Source organism: Candoia aspera, chromosome 3, assembly GCF_035149785.1.
Source record: "Candoia aspera isolate rCanAsp1 chromosome 3, rCanAsp1.hap2, whole genome shotgun sequence".
Taxonomy (NCBI): Eukaryota; Metazoa; Chordata; class Lepidosauria; order Squamata; family Boidae; genus Candoia; species Candoia aspera.
Window position 1 is genome coordinate 2,008,982 of NC_086155.1, and position 14,688 is coordinate 2,023,669.

At 55.7% G+C, this 14,688-nt stretch overlaps 1 protein-coding gene across 2 annotated transcripts in view; it reads left to right on the plus strand.

The window, feature by feature from the left end:
- The first annotated feature begins 973 nt into the window (after positions 1-973).
- The window catches only part of NOL4L (nucleolar protein 4 like), a 112,087-nt gene continuing 98,372 nt past the window's right edge, over positions 974-14,688 (plus strand). For both annotated transcript variants that reach the window (XM_063296834.1, XM_063296833.1), the window contains exon 1: positions 974-1,309. In XM_063296834.1, coding sequence (XP_063152904.1) covers positions 989-1,309 — 321 coding nt within the window. In that variant the 5' untranslated portion in view covers positions 974-988. The remainder of the gene's footprint in view (positions 1,310-14,688) is intronic.

Sequence of the window (14,688 nt, forward strand, 5' to 3'; positions counted from 1 at the left end):
CTGGGGCCTCGGCGCGCCTCCCAGCCCAGAAGCTTCCAGGGCGGGCAGGAGCCCGGAGGGGCAGGCAGCAGCCACCGCGCTCCGCAGGCGCGGCGGGGGCGGGTGGGACGGGCTGCCGCCGTGGGGGCCTCGGCCGGGAAGGGGAGCAGCTGTCCGGTTCGGCGGCCCCCGACCCGCGGGAACGCGTCGGCCCGCAAGTCCGGGGAGGGCGGCGGCGGCGGCGGCGGCGGGGAGCCGCCTCGCCTCTCCCCGCCCTCCCTCGCCCGGTCCGAGGCTTCCCGGGGCGCCAGGTCCAGCTCTCCCCGGCCCGGCCGCCCGGCCGCCCGGCTTTGTCAGCGCCTCCCGTCCAGCCGGCGGGGCGCGCTCCCGCTCCGGGTCCCCGTGGCCAGCGCCGGGTCCGCCGGCCGCCGCGCCCCCCGCCCGCCCCTGTCCCAGGCCAGCGCCGCCGCCCGCCCCTCGCCCGCGCCCCGCCCCGCCCCGTCCCCGAGGAGGACGGGCCCCCAGCGCCGGCCGCCCGTCCTTGCGCGCTGCGCCCCGGGCGAGGACGAGGCGGGAGGCGGCGGCGCGGCTCTAACAGGTGGGATCCCGAGGCGAGGGGGCGGAGGAGGCGGGCCAGAGCAGCCGCCGCCGCCGCGCCGCCACGGGCGGGGGCCACGGCGGGAGGAGGGGACGAGGACGGGGACGAGCCCGAGCCGTCGCCGCCTGCCAGCCTCGCTGGTGTCCCCGCCGCTGGAGCGACCGCCGCCGCCGGAGCGTGCCCGAGCGCCCCCGCCCTCGCCTCGTCCCGCCGGGCCGGCAGCAGCCCGCCGTGGCTCCTGCCCTCCGCGCCAGCCGGACTCCTCCCTCCCGCGCTCCCCGCCTCCGCCGCGCCAGGCAGGGCGCAGCAGCGCTCCCTCGCCCGCCCGCCCGCTCGCTCCGGCCGGGACAGGACAGGACAGGACAGGGCAGGACAGGGACTCCCGCGGCTCGGCTCGCCCGCCCGCCCGCCATGCCGAAGCCGCCGCCGCCGCTGCTGCTGCGGTCAGCGAGCGGGAGCCGCCCCGGGGACAGCGAGCTGGGCCGGCAGTTCCGGGACTGGTGCCTGCGCACCTACGGCGACTCGGCCAAGACCAAGACGGTGACCCGGAGCAAGTACCAGCGCATCGCCGAGGTGCTGCAGGGGGGCGGCGGCGGCGGCGGCGGCGGCGAGAAAGGCAAGTTCCAGTTCTGGGTGCGCTCCAAGGGCTTCCGCCTGGGCAACGGCACCCGGGAGCCGCCGGCCGCGAAGATGGGTCCGGTGGTGGTCTACGTGCCGGTGAAGACGGGGACGGTGAGTGCGCCGCGCGCTGCCCGGCCGGCCTCGCTCCTCCGCGTGCCAGGCTGGGTGTGTGTCCCGCATTGCCCGGGGGCGGGGCGGGCGGAGGGGATGCCCGGCGGCCGCTGGCGCTGGGCCGCCCGGCGAGGAGCGGGCAAGGAACGGGCGGGGCGGGGGCGGCCGGAGACGCAGCGCCGCGCGGCTTGCATCGGGCGGGGGGGGCTGTCCGCGCCCCACTCCTGGGGGGCCTTGGGTGGGGGCGCAGGGCCAGAGGGGGACAGCCCCCGCCGGGACGCCCCCTCTCCCCGCTCGGCGGACGCGAAGGAGAGCGCGGCTGCCCCCGTCCCCTTTCCTCGAGCTCAGCAGGAGACGGGCCGGGCGGGGCGGGGGCTGCCCGGCCGCCCTACCTGGCGCGCTCCGCCGGACCCCCTCACCGGCGGGGGGCGGGCGCGGGGCGGGCAGGAGCCGCGCTCACCCTCTTCCTCACCCTCCCGGTCCCGCGCCGCCGGGCAGGGGGAGGGCAGGGGAGCAGGGCGCCCCGCCCCCTGCCGCCCGCCCCGGGCCCGAGACCGAGACCGCGGCAGCCAAGGGCAGCGCTGGGGTACAGCGCCGCCGCCGCCGCCGCCGTGCCCAAGCCCGCCGGCCGGGCGCAGGTTGCAGCTAGGGCCGGGCCGGCCGCGGGGCTGCCCGGTGCTGGCGGCGGCGGCGCCCTCGCCCCAGTCCCCGCTGGCGGCAGAGCCGAAGCCCCGCAGGGCAGCTCATTGTTCCGCGCCTGCCCGGGACGCCGCGCCGCCCTCCGCGCCTCCACACCGCCTCCTCGCCGCGCCGCGCCTCCCTCCGCCCCAGCAGGCGGCTGGCCCGGGAAGGAGTCGCCGGCCGAGCGCGCCGCTTCGGCGCAGCGTCATTGTTCCCGGCCGGCCCGGATCGGATCGGCTGCCTTGTGCCCCTCCCGCGCTCGGCCCGGGCGGGTCAACTTTCTGCGGGCGCGCGGGCCGGCGGGGGTGGTGGCGGGGGGCAGCTGGCCCGCCGCGCCTCTCCCAATTGCCCCGCGCGCCCCCCGCCCGCCGGCCCGCCCCCCCGCCTCTCCCTCTGCCGGCTGTGCCAGGGTGGGGTTTGGCACACTGGAGGGATGGGAGGGGGTGGCTCGCTCCGGCTCGCTCGCTCCATCCCCGCCCGTCCCTTGCACCATCTGCCCAGGAGATTGGGCGCTTGGCAGACAATTGGTCGGAGCTGGCCTTGCCGGAAAAGTGCACTTGTGTGTGTGTGTGTGTGTGTGCGTGCGTGCATGTGCGCGCGCTTGCGCCTGCCGCTCTCCGCCCGGGGAGGAGGCACCCGCTTAGCGCTGCCGCCGCCGCCGCTGCCCGCTGGTTGGCAGGGAGAATTCTCCACGCGGAAGAAAAGTGTCTCTCGCAGCAGCGCCGGAGGGAAGGAGGAAGGCGCTCCTGGCGGTCACTTCCTCCCCCGGGCCTGGCTCCCTGCAGCTGCTGGGGCTGGGGGGGCGGGGAGAGGCCAGGAGGAAGGCTTCTCAAGGGCAGGGGGTGAGGGTAGTGCCACAGCCCATCTGTGGCATATGGGTCCCGAGGCCTGGCTGGCTGCCATCTAACTTGGGGGGGGGGTGAGCCTTTTGTGCTTAGTTTTGCTGAGTGCGTTGGCTTCCTCTGGGGGGGTGCCTGTTATAGTGAGGATCACTTTGAAACCCCCCCCCCATGAACGCAGCAGTCTGGTTGATATTTCCCCCTCAGATTCTGCAGATGTGCAAACTCCCCCCCCCCCAACACACTATAACCTTTTTATCTTCAGCTTCCTGTGGATTCCAAGAAAGCGCTGGCCTGGCTGTTACAAACAAGTCCAGTGTGTTTCCCAGCACTTGTAGGGTGGTTGTGCAAGGGCAGGTCCCTCATCCACCTGCAGGCTAAGCTCTCCAAGGGGGGGCCGCCAAGCATGTGGGCATCGCAAGGGGAAGGGGGGGGAGCTGCCAGAGACAGAGGCCTTCCACTCCGTTTTTGCAAAGTCTCTTCCTGCTGTCTTCACACAGCACCCTTAACCCATCAAGCGCAAACACAGCAGCTGCGTTGGCCACGCAGCCGGAGTGCCGGGGCGGGGCAGGGGATGTGACTGGCCATGTGAAAACAGCCCATCTTGGTTTGTTCTGGCTCGGCTGTATGGTGCCACTGAGAAAATGGGTTAGTCGGGTTGAGTGTGTTGTGAGGACTGCTCTGAGGCTCTTCTAGATGAAGCAGAGCTTGAGGCCTTGGGGCCTGGTGAAGGCCCTGGGTGTCTGTGTGAGTGAGAGTGTCAGTGTGTGTGTGTGAGCTGGCCTTCTTAATTCCTAGGGGTTGCAGCGCTTGCAAGCCAGTTAGTCAGGAAGAGAGAGGGCTGCAGGAGGAGGAGGAAATGGCCTCCCCGCCCCACTGCTAGCCTTGCCATCTGCACGGTTTGCTCTTAAACCCACCTGACCAGTTTTTCAGCTGCCCACATGGCTCCCGGGTCCCCTCACCCGATATCAGTGGATTTGCAAGGATCCACAAAATAATTTATGGGTGTAACGAGCCCTTTCTGGCTGGGACTGACTCATCTGGAGGGAGATCCTTCGACTTCTTGCCCTGGATTAAGGACCCTTTGCAAAAAGCAGATGGGGGGGTTGTACTTCTCTCATCCCTTTTGATGGGGTGTGCCTGGGGGATCCTCCATGGATTAGATCGTGCCCCAAGGTCACGCTTTCTGCATGCAACTTGGCCACCTTTTAATAATCCCCAGTTCCTCTGTGCATGCCTTCCAAGATCCCAGCTCTTCCTCCTCCTCCTGCTGGGGGGGGCCCTGAGTGCTCTTGCCTCCTCCCGGCGTCCCCCTCCAGCTATTCTCACTGGGCCCCCTTCCCCAGCCCAAGGGCCAGATGGCTTCCTTTTTGCATCAATTGCCAGATCTCCTCCTTAAAAGGAGACCCAAGCTGCGTTGCCCAGCACCCTGGCTGGGGATTATGGAAGTTGCAGTCCAGCCCAGCTTATCTCCATGCTTGGTGCACCGGAGGGGAAGATGGAGGCAGCGGCAGGCAGCGTAGGAGGCTTCCCCTGCCAATGCGAAGCTCTGCCCCTTTGGCTTCCTCTCAGTTACGGGGTGGGGGGGCGTTCTTTCGCGGTGGTCCCCCCCCTCCACAGGCGCCTTGGTAACTGGGACTCGGCCCCCCGCCCAGACGCGCTGGCCCAGTTGCGGAGGGCTGGTGGGGTTCGAGGGGTTGTGCCGCCTGCGGCTCGGGGGGAGGCTCCGGGGATGCTGCTAACGGGGCAATTACGCTGCCAATTAGGAGCGCCAAGGGTCCTCCTGCGCCGGGGGTTGCCATGGAGCTTTTCAGCCGGGCTCCCCCTCCGCCAGCCCCTCCCCGTGCTCTGGAGCCAGTGCAGAAGTCCTTGGGCTGCAGACAAAGAGGCCCAGCCAGCGGGCAGGCAGGCGGGCAAGGTCCTGGCAGGGCCCGGGCGGAGCTGAAAGAGCCCTCTGCCAGGTGCTCCTCAGCCCCGCGGTTGGTCTCGAGAAAGAGAGGCCGGGACTGGGCGGGCAGGAAAGGGAGAGGCGATGCCCCGGGGGTGGCCGCTCACTGGAGCGCTGCCTCTTAGGCTGGACGGACAGGTCACCCCGGACTGGCCCTGTATTCCCTGACCTCCCTGATCCGCATGGGGGGGGGGCGAGGATGCACTGCGTCTGGCCCAGCAGATGGCTTGGGGCAAGCAGGGCGAGACGGGCAGCCGGGGCTGCGTCTGGCAATGAAGCGTCCTGTGTGTCACTTTCCCCGACGAAGGCTTGTGTGGGGGAAAAAGGAGACAAAGAGCTCCCTCTCCCCCCCGCCCCCCCCCAGCCACCCTCTAGCAGGGCAGAGCGAAGGAGCCTCCTCACCACCATCCTGGTCTTGCTGGCTCTTGGAAAATCCACTAGCTGTTCTCTCAAATCAGGGGGAAGTGCACTCCGTGCATGCTCAGAGGAGCTGTTTTCACATCCTTGTGGGCTGATACAATTGGTTCAAAGTAAGGCAGCGTCAGGAGTCCAAAAGACATCCCGCTGTTGTGCATGCTCAGAGTTACTCTTGCTGTTCAGTCATCCCGGAGCTGAGCATTGCTCAGTTCCAGATCCTGTCTTTTGCCCTTGGGCTTGCAAGCATTCGATAAACCAGAGTGGGCCGGCTGCGGCCACCTATTGAGAATCCGGCCTTTGAATCTCCACGGCTGCTCCTGCAAGCCTCAAGGCCCCAAACCGTTTCATCCTCCCAGCGGGTTGACTCTGCCACTCAGTGCGATGTTTTGAGCCTGTGTGGTGTCAGGAACCCCGACTGGCCCGGCCAGGGAGGTTTCTGGCAGTCAGTGATGTAAGCTTGTCGGGTGAGCCAAACAGGACTGCAAGATGAGACACGGCCTGCTCGAGCTTGGCAGCAGTCCCTGGGGGTGGCAGAGGCCCCCGGGAGGGTGCCCCCCTCTGTCCAGGCTTCAGAGCTGGACAGGCAATGCGGGAGTTGCCAACTTCTTAGGAGCCCCCGATTCGGGCATTTTGGTTAATAAGCATGAGGCAGTGGATCTGAATGTCGTTAGATTGTAGGCTGTGCAGAGATGGGGATCTGAAGGATCTGATGGATGTGCTGCCAGCAATTAATATCTGCTGGCCCACCTTAAACCAGGCATGCCCAATTTCTGGAAAAGACCAGTGTGGTTTAAGGTAGCCCAGCAGGTCCTAGTTGTTGGGGATGATACTTTTTTCCTTGAAATGGACATTTTGGCAGAGCCCTGGAGAGCAGAGAGCATCGTGGACTAGAACTCGGTGCAGAGCTGCCAAATTTAAAATTAAAAGGTTACCCTTAGAAAGTGGGTTTGAACCTCAGTGGGTGTTTGTGGGGCTTCCTCAGTTGGCTGAAGGGGGGTTGGGTGGTTTATGTGCAAATGGGCTAATTCAGTAACCAGGTTAAATCTGCATTAACCACTGAAACTAACCAGTCCTATTTGATGTAGGTTGTGTGGTTACGGCGTTGCGTAGACCAGCACGCTGGTTAATTTGGCAAGATGAGGGCAAATGAATTGTGATTCGGTGTGTTGCGTGAACTACAGACCTGGTCAATTATGAGATGCTGTCCTGGGAGTAGAGAAAGTTCCTGTCTCCATGTGACATGTAGTTGGGTGGTCCAGGGCCAGCCGCTTTTTCTTGGGCTGCCCTACCTCACAGGGTTGGGGTTTCTCCTGTACACCACCTTGAGTTCTGGGGAAAGTCAGGATGCCAGTGTAGTAATTCATTCATCTAGCAATTACAGACTCATAGAATTTGGAAGGGATTTCAGAGGTCATCTAGTCCATCCTGTTGCTCCACTGGATCTACTAAAAATATTTGCAACTGATAGCTCTCCCATCTGCGTTTGAAGACTCATAAGACAGCCTATTCCACTGGTTGTCAGCAATTACAGTCATGAACTTCCTCCTAATATATTATTATTATTATTATTATTATTATTATTATTATTAGTATTATTATTATTATTATTAACAAATTTATATGGCTGCCCAACTCACACACAGTGACTCCGGGGGCTTGCAGAATTAATATCCAACTGGAATCTACTTCCCTGAAGTTTTGACCCACTGATTTTGGTCCTGCCCCCTGCAGTCACAGAGAACTCCCTCCTGTATGATGACCTCTTAGATGCTGGAAGATCTTTCTGGTATCTCCCCTTGGTCTTCTGTTCTGCAGGTTAAATCTACCCACTTCCTTCAAGTGTTCCTCATACAGCTTGGTTTCAAAACCGTTTGCTATCTTGGCACATACACCCCATGTGTGAACTTGCCCCAGTTTGTTGATGTCCTTTTCAGCTGGCAGAGCCCAGAACTGTACCCAGGACTCCACAATCCTGGTTCTCTGTTAATACATCCCAAAATAGCATTTGTCTTTTTAGCAGCTGCATCACATTGTTGGTACATGTGATTGATTAGAACACCTCGATCCTTTTTACATGTATAAGCCGGGGATGCCCCATCTTATGTTTTTGTCTTTTGCTTTTTCCTTCTGCTGAGTTTTGTATCATCTGCAAATGCAATGATTGTCTTCTCCACCCTATCATCCAGCTCATTAATAAAAAATATTGAACAACACAAGGCCATGTGCATGCCACTCAGTTACTTTCTCAGCTGATAGGGAGCCATTTATGACCCCTCCCTGTTCCATTATATTATACCACATTATAAATCTACCTAGCAGTTGTATCATCTAGACCACATGTTTCCATTTGATTGGAAAGGTTACCCTTAGAAACTTTATCAAATACTACTTTGCTGAGGGCAAGGTACACTATGTCTAGAACGTTCCCCCTATCTATTAAGGTATTAACTCAGTCAAAAAAGGAGAGAAGGTTAGTCTGACACCATTAGCTCTGGCTAATGGTTGCATGCCTATCCAAGTGCTCATAAATAAGTTGTTTTAATCATCTTCTCAAGGACTTTCCCTGGTACAGGTGTCAAGCTGACAGATCTGTAGTTTCCTGGGTCCTCCCTCAGTTTTTCGAAGGCATGGACAATATTTGGTCTCCTACAGTTTGCCAGCTCACAGAGTTTTAGAGATATTTCTTCAACCACCTCTGCTGGTTCTTTCCATAAAATACTGATCTAAAAGATAGAAGATGGATTTGGTAAATTCAGTAGATCTTAACGTCGCTTGCTGAATTCCACTCCACAACGGTTCCTGTGGGGCATCACATTTGGGAGGGATGCAAAGTGGACCTTGAGATGCTTGCTGTTTCCTGCAAAGTCATCTGAATGTTGCCACCTTCATCACCACCCATATTTGTATACAGGTAGTCCTTGACTTATGACCGTTCATTTAAAGACGATCCGAAATTACGATGGCTCGGATAGTGGGGAATTCTGGGAGTTGAAGTCCACCCATCTTCAAGTTGCCGAGTTTGAAAAACACTGGATTAGAGCAAAGTGGTTGTGTTTTGGCTGCTGCTCTGTGTTTTTCAAACTGGGCTCCACCAGAACTTGATGAGTGCGAGAGTCAAGGCAAAATAAAATCCTCTCACACCCAGACATTTTTCTATTACGAGTGCTTTGCCCCTTCATCCGGGGGCTGGGGAGGGGAGAGAATATATATATATATATTAATTAACAGGTTCTGCAGCCTGATAAGGTTTGAAATTCCCTGCTCTCTCTGACTTTCCTGTCCATAACCAAAAAAAAAAATTAAATGTGTTTAATCCACAAAGGGGCAATGGATAGATTTCTCTAAAATTGTGGCTCCAGCTCCATAAATAAATTCATTTTCCCCCGCACACTGGCACGTACACAGTGGAAAAGTTTGAATCAAAGAAGAAAGCAGCCAAGTGGGTGGTATAAAACTTCTGTTGAATAAATGAAGACTATTAGGAGGAAATGGAGCGACTGGCTCTCAACATGTGTAGAGAAGAGGGGTCTCTGGTCCTGTTTGCAGGGGTGGGGTGGGGGTTAAAAAAACCAAGACAGCCACCGTTGCAGGATGGAGGCTCCACCCCCTTTTAAATGTGCAGTGCACATAAAAAGGGGTGGGGCTTTGGTTCCGCAGTCACAGCCACCCTCTTGGCTTTTTTTGACTCCCCCCATGAATACCCCTGCCAGTTTATAAATGGGACGTTGAATTCTTGCTAAATCCTTTGTTGTCTAGGCTTAGGGAATACCCCTTGCAGCAAACTCCAATGTTTCTTTTGCACCCCTCCTAAACATGTTTCTAATTCTGTCCACTGGGATCTGCGGTGTTGTTTTTATGCCAGCAGCTACCCCCTGCTGAATAGCTGTGATCTTTCAGGTTTTCTCTGTCCCCTCTGGAAGTTTTTTAAAAAAATAGGCCGGGGGTGTGCGCACGCATGCAGGCGTGTGTGTTTGTGGGTGCGTGTTGGACCAGAAAGAAGATGGGGATTGGGCAAGCCATGCTGGCTGGCAGCTAATCTTTCTGGACCAAGATGCACACACAAGGGTTATCCAAGGGTTGTCTTTGGCCCATTCAGGTGAACGGGAGTTAAAGGAATCATGCAGCGATAGAATCAGTCCTCCGATTGCAGACATCACCATGTTTAGCATGGAAGCAGTTTCTGGATGACTGAACAGTGGTCCCAGAAAGCTAAAGACAATTTCTTGTAGGAACCTTGTTGAGCTTTGATGGGCGTTAGGAGTTTAATAATAGTCAGTTGAGGTTGAGATGGATCTTTCTCTCCAGCTAGGGCAAACCATGATTTGTGGCTTAGTGTGTGGTTGGACGCCAGCCAGAGGTAGGGTATTCAATAAAACTTAGATAAATCATGGCTTAGTGCACCATGTCAGCAAATATTTTCTAAATTAGGATCTAAGCCACTTCTGAGGCCAAATTAGACCACTGCCCATAGTCACAATAAATATGTCACCAAGTTTGTCTTTGGCTTAAGGGCGACATATGGATGCATTTACCTTGGTTTATAAGCCATGGTTTCTTGATCTAAGACAATTAAAACAGGGGTGCCAGGAACTGAAACCTTTTACATGAAAGGCAATGCCCTGTGCCCTGAGACTTGCCATCTGCTTCAATTCACAAGTATCGTTAAAAAAACAAAGAATACTGTTTAGCTTCCAATTGCCTTATCTGGAGTATTTCCTTTTTTCACAACAACAGTAATAGCCCTTCTCACTGGCAATAAAAAAACAGATAAAATGACAAATGTATTACTGACTTTGATAAAAATTCCCAGGTTTGGTAGGCAGAGTCTTTTATAGTGGCTGCGATCACTCTTAACTTCGGCGGCTCGGTCCCCTGAATCCGATCCTTACGGCCTTTCTTCCAATCTTCCTCCTGGCTGCAGGGAGCAACTTGCAGCCCTGGGCAGGGTGAGATGAAAATGGAAGCCCCAGTGGGGACTGGGAAGGACGAGGGGGTGTTATTGCTCCTCCCTCCCCAGTGATGAAAAACCTGAAATAAAAGACGAAAGGCCGAACAAGACCGGCTTCATTTGCGTTGCCCCTTCGCACAGTAACGTTCCTGCTTGGAGTCTGAACAATATGCACTCGTTCTTGCTCAGCCCTTCGCTTTTGCTGGTTGCAAATCACACTGCTGGTTGTGCTTCCAGGCTATATGAATGTAGGTATCTATCGTTTTAAGTTAGTCGAGTTCAACTCCTGAAGTCTGTGTGGACACAGCGGCATCGTTTCACTTGGCAGGGCTCCTGAAGCGATTCTGCTTCTTGACTGGACTTATAACCCTGAAATGGATCTCTGGGTGGTCTTCCATCCAAGGGCTAGCAGGCTTCAGCTTGCTTAGTTTCTGAGCCTGGTGTGTTTGCACACACGTGTGCATTCTGAAAAGAAAGGCAGTTAAAATTGCAACCAGCTTTCTTCCCATTTTGTTATCTATTCTTACTAGATTCATTCATTCATTTCAGTGCTTGCTTTTATCATATAGTGCTTTACAGGGTTGTGTTTTTTTTGCTGAATAATGACTTATATAGAAATCATAAAAATGTGTAATTTGCTTGCTTAGAGTCAGAGATAAAGTCCTTCATCTGCTCTCACGTGGCTTTCTCGCAAAAATAACTAATCCAGCCCAGGCATTTGGGGCTTGTACATTCAGCCCTTAAGGCAGACAGTGAAAATAAATCAGCTGTGGGGTCTCTGCAAGCAGAAGTTTTTTTGCAGTTTCAGCTCCTTGAGAGTGGCGTTTCAGAATCGCGTGAGGCTGCAGAGAGGATTCAGGCATAATGTGGAGCCATAATATGATTGTTTGATTTTGCTGTACAGTAGTGAATTGTGTGGACCCAGGCATGTTGGTCTGTAAATCATAATTTATAGCTCAGTGTATATGCTTAAAGCAAACTTTGACTACACCGTTTGATCCATCCGGCTTCCAAAAGGCAAAAAACATGCTGGGAGTTGGAGGGGAGGTCCAGTTTTGGACTTGGACAATATAGAGGATGGGGCTGACGTTCCCAGCCATATGGAATGGACTAGAACAATTAAATAATTCACTTTGGGATCAAATCAACTTCTGTTTCCTTCAAGTCAGGCTTGACTCCTGGTGACTACTTGGACTGGAGATTTCCTGGTGGTGCCCCATCCAAATGCAAACCACATGTGACCCTGCTTAGTTTCTGAGCCCAGTTCAGCCAGAGTGTGCCATCTGCTGGAGAGAAGGAAAAGTTCCCCTGGCCCTTGGTGACCACATCTTTTGGGGGGCAGCAGTACAGAAGCAGTTGGTCCTTGGCTCCTTTCAGTATTTCAGCATAAACCATGGTTTACAATACTGACGCACCAAGCCACGGCAAGCAAATTGCTGCGTGTACCCAGCCTGTTTCACTGTCTTTTCCTGACCTCAGGGCTGCTGTTAAAATGGGTGCAAAGAACATTTAAGTTAACGTTGGGAAAGACGATGGGGCTTGGTGATCGGCATTTGCACCTTTGGTGTTGCAGCAAATTTGTTGGTCACTGGTGTGCTGTAACGGAGAAGCCTAAGAGCGAGCTACTGAGTGGCAGCTCCCCTGAGAAGGAGGCCTCTGGTTTGGGCAGAGGTGACCCCTTGGCCTCCCTTCTCCCATTTCAATCAGAAAGTGCAAGTTGCTGGGGTTTGGAAAGGTGGCTGAAATCACACCGAGATCCAACTTTTTAAGAGGCTGCCAAATGCTCTGTTGTTCTGCTGTGGCTCTTCCCATCCACTCGATGCCTCCCCTCTCTTCCTGGAGCAGTCTTTCTCAACCTTGGCAACTTTCAGATGTGTGGACTTCAACTCCCTGGCTGGGGAATTCTGGGAGTTGAAGTCCACACATCTGAAAACGGCCAAGGTTGAGAAACCCTGTCCCAGACAGCTGGGTTGAAGGAAACTTCGTTGGAGGGAGAGACAGGCATGGGCCATTTTCACATCGAGCTTGCTGGAAGCCACCTTGGCACAACCTGGGAATCCAGTGGATGGGAACCATCCAGGGCTGTACCTGCAAAGCCACCCACGCTTTCCTTCCGGAACATCAGGGGGCATTTTCCAGTTTTCCCGCTGGGAGCGTAATAATTTGTGATTCTTAAGAAAAAGCAATGTCCCCTCCACTTCAGGAGTTCCCCCTCAGATGGCATGGAGACCAGCCACTCATTCTCCACCCTGGCTGGTGAATGTTAGAGGCTGGGTTTCTGCCTGGCATAGCTCATGACCACTCCCTATTTTCATTGACCCCTTGTAATCGCTTTATAGCTTGAGTGCCTGTTAGCCAGTCCTGTGGCAAGGAGTCCCAGGGGCCTGTGGTCTACAGATGCCTTTTCTTTCCGAACTTCCCGAAGAAATGGCTTTTGAATCATCGAGTCTTGAAAAGTAAATTGTTTTCCCGTTGACTTTTCCTGCATCTCCACTCTTGCACCCCTACCTAAAAGCTTTGGAACCTATCATTCATCTTGGGTGTTGTGGGCTATTGTTTTTAACTGTGGGGCTTTTAATCTTTCTACAGGGCCCAGAATCACTGCCGTGAGAGGGGCGGGCCTATACATTATTTAAAGAAAGAAACTAAATAAATAAAAGCAACGCTGCAGGCCCTTAGGGAAGTCACCCCACACCACACACCCCAGAGTAGTTGGAGGCAAGAAATCAGGCGTGGATACTCCAGCAGGACCCAGTGGTTGCATTTATAAAGCACGCGGGATTAACCCTTTTTTCTGGGGTTGTATAAAGCAGAACCCTAAGCTAACCAATTTAGCTGGCATGATGGCCCACCCACTAAGTTACAAAAGAAGACGAACCCAGCTTGGGAGCAAGGATAGCATCGGCTCGGTATGAATATAACTAAGTTAAGGGTAGCCAGTGAAAGCACCTCTTAACTTTATCTATAACCTTGTGGGTCCTGCTGGGCTTAGGTAGGATAAAAATCCAAAGGCTTTTGACTTAACCAAAATGTCATTAGTTAGAGCAGTGATTCCCAAAGTGCGGTGCAGGTGTCCATACCTATTTTTCATCTGAAAAAGAGAAGGAAATTTAGCTATATTAACACTTAAGAAATGGAGAATATACTAAATAATATGCATACACACAGACATCTATATACAAAAAACATTAATACAGTAGTGCATGCATACCATTTATAAATTCATAAAGATACCTTGGGAGTGTTTTTGCTAATAAGGGCACATGATCAAAAGCTCAGGTGATCTCTAGGTTAGAGAACCGCAGCGAAGAAAAAGGAATGCAGACCCCAATGAACGAGGGGTCTGCCGTACCAGAGAACAAGAGCGTAGGCCAGCCCCTGCCCTTGGGACAGAGAAGGAGTCTGCCCTTGCCGTGGGGCAAACTTAGTAGCCCACCTGTCTTTCCACGCGTTCTTTGGGGCATCTTGGACCCTGTTTGGAGGACGCCATGAGGCGAAGCCTAGAAATGGTTGCTTGAAGCAGGAAGAGCCATGAAATGACAACATAGTGCATGTAGGTATCCGTTTGGGGTCCCTTACATGAGTCGATCAGCCCTCTTGAGCTCCGCTTTCCAGCCATTCTCCCCAGCAGGGACTCTTCCCCACCAAGGCCCCCCAACCGGTCTGCAGGGTCATTTTCTTCTTAGGGCCCCCCCGGGGGCGGTGAGCCGCTCCCTCTCTTCCTTGAGCATCTGGAGAAAGATTGGGTGGCATCTGGCGCAATGCTCTTAGCTCTGGTGGGGAGGGTCCAGGGCCGTAACGAAGGCTGGTTGCAGCCTCTCAGGTCATACTGCCCCCGGGCAGAAGACGGCCACGTTTTGGTGGCCCAGTTCTTTCCTCGCTCCCACAATACAGAAAAGATGCCGAGGCCCTAGGAAGAGGGCAGAGGAGAGCAGCAAAGATGATGGGGGGTCCGGAGGTCAAATCCTACGAAGAACGGCTGAAGGAACTGGGTGTGTTTAGTTTAACGAAGAGAAGACGGAGGGGAGACATGGCGGCTGTCTTCCCATGCTTGAAGGGCTGCCACAGGGAAGAGGGCGTCGACTTACTCTCCATGGCACCAGAGGGTGGGACAAGGAGCCACGGGTGGGAGCTTGTCAGAGGGAGATCCAATGTGGAAGCAAGGAGGAATTTCCTGACAGCGAGAACTACGAAGCAGTGGGACAGCTGGCCTCCTGGAGTTGTAGTTCTGGAGCTTTTCAAGAAAAGATTGGACAACCATCTGTCCAAGTTAGTATGAGGACTCCTACCTTGGGCAGGGGGTTGGAGTAGACCTCCAAGGCCCCTTCCAACCCTATGACTCTGTTTCCCCATCCCAGCCAAAACTCCACCTCAACTTGAAAAGGGTGCCTCACCCTTCTGATGATGCCACCAGATCACCAGGACACCTCGGGACCCCGCTGGGTGTTCCGAGAGCTCCGGTGTGCGTGACTCGGGGGCCTCCAGAGGGGGATCCTGCTGAGGAGCTCCGTGGGAGGAGGCCCAGCTGGTCTGACCGAGCAGGGCG